Source organism: Phytophthora parasitica, assembly GCF_000247585.1.
Source record: "Phytophthora parasitica INRA-310 unplaced genomic scaffold supercont2.1, whole genome shotgun sequence".
NCBI classification, from domain to species: domain Eukaryota; phylum Oomycota; class Peronosporomycetes; order Peronosporales; family Peronosporaceae; genus Phytophthora; species Phytophthora nicotianae.
In genome coordinates this window covers 58,344-59,682 of record NW_008634126.1, presented here as the reverse complement: position 1 = coordinate 59,682, position 1,339 = coordinate 58,344, and the positions used below count along the sequence as shown (strand labels likewise).

The following is a 1,339-nucleotide window of genomic DNA, read 5'->3' as shown; positions in this document are numbered from 1 at the left end:
TTTGCCAATTCCTTTGCCTCCCGTTCCAGCGCCTTTTTGTACTACGTAACAGCTTCGTTCGATAACTTCTCCAGTCCTGCGCTAAGTAGGTTGCATTTTCCACGGACGGGTAGTCTGCTGTAATTGTCTTTCTGGATCTTGCACGCCGTTGGTACTACCATAGTTTGCACTCTTACAATTGGAATGCTCATCACTAAGTCGTACCAAGCATTGTACGTGAAGCCTTCATATGGAGCATCACATACAATTTCAAATGACGCTGACCCAGTGTTGTGGTGCTCAGGCGCCATGCAAATGTCGGATTCTTCAGAGCTCTCGTACTCCAGTGAAATGATTTTCGAGGCGGATGGCTTTGCTTGTTTAGGTTACCACGTTCGGGTGGACTTGTCGTCTTTGGCCGACCGCTGACCTTAACTTTCCTGTTCAGCTTAAATGGTGCCGAAATCGAAGTGTTGGTGGGCTCGTTGACCTTTAGGCGTTATAATTGTATCCGTGGGTGCGGTCGCGGGTTCTTTTACACATACGGCCACATACTTTTGCTCAATTTCGTCAGGTTTGCTTAGCTGAGTTTCTGGGATGCTTTCATCTTCATCGCTCTCAAGCTTTTCAGTACCAGTATCGCTGCAAATGCTGTCCTTTCGCTGTGTCCACGGTGCTTCGCTAATGATTGGTACACCTGATGCCTCGATGATGCCTAGAAATGCTTCAAGAGCTGCGTACAACTGACTAAAACGTTGCGTGCCATTAGCAACAGCAACTTTTGTCACCTTGTCTTGCAGTGCCTTGAACTTCCTCCATTTCTGGCGTTCATCCAGCACGTACGGTTTAGATTTCATCTTTTTCACTTGAACGTTTTGCACGCAATGTAAAAAGCACCGTCGAACAAACAGACAGCGGGTCCAGCTCAAAACCGTGCAACTACCCGGCGCAATCTTTCACTGATTTGAAAAGTGCTTCGTACGGCAGCTGGCATTCGGTGTGGGCAAACTCGAAAACACAAAACAAAGTATAGTCAGCGGAATTGTCGTCGCAGCACACGAATCACCGGTATCAATATTAATTAAAGTCCAACCGCCGTTCCGGTAAGCAGAAAAGCATCCCGGAAGTGAGTTGACAGCTATAAAGCACAAGGATAAAGGATAAAAGAAAAGTGTTACTCAAGGTCAGCGGGTTTCGCAGACAAACTGCGAAGTGCACATTTGGGAAAGTGCTGATGCCAACTGATTTTATCACAGTAACATGATCAATGGAGAAGCAGGGTATCGATCCCTGTACCTCTCGCATGCTAAGCGAGCGCTCTACCATTTGAGCTACATCCCCAGGACAACAAAATACACAC

At 46.9% G+C, this 1,339-nt stretch overlaps 1 protein-coding gene and 1 non-coding gene across 2 annotated transcripts; both read right to left on the bottom strand.

The window, feature by feature from the left end:
* Nucleotides 1-428: 428 nt before the first annotated feature.
* PPTG_00008 (hypothetical protein) lies at nt 429-836 on the bottom strand (the record flags this gene model as incomplete). Its single annotated transcript, XM_008891380.1, has 1 exon — nt 429-836. One exon carries the CDS (start codon nt 834-836, stop codon nt 429-431), a length of 408 nt encoding a protein of 135 aa, XP_008889628.1.
* A 411-nt stretch (nt 837-1,247) lies between these two features.
* On the bottom strand, nt 1,248-1,320 carry PPTG_20502. Its single transcript has one exon. It is a non-coding gene; the product is annotated as a tRNA-Ala (tRNA).
* Between the last annotated feature and the right edge of the window lie 19 nt (nt 1,321-1,339).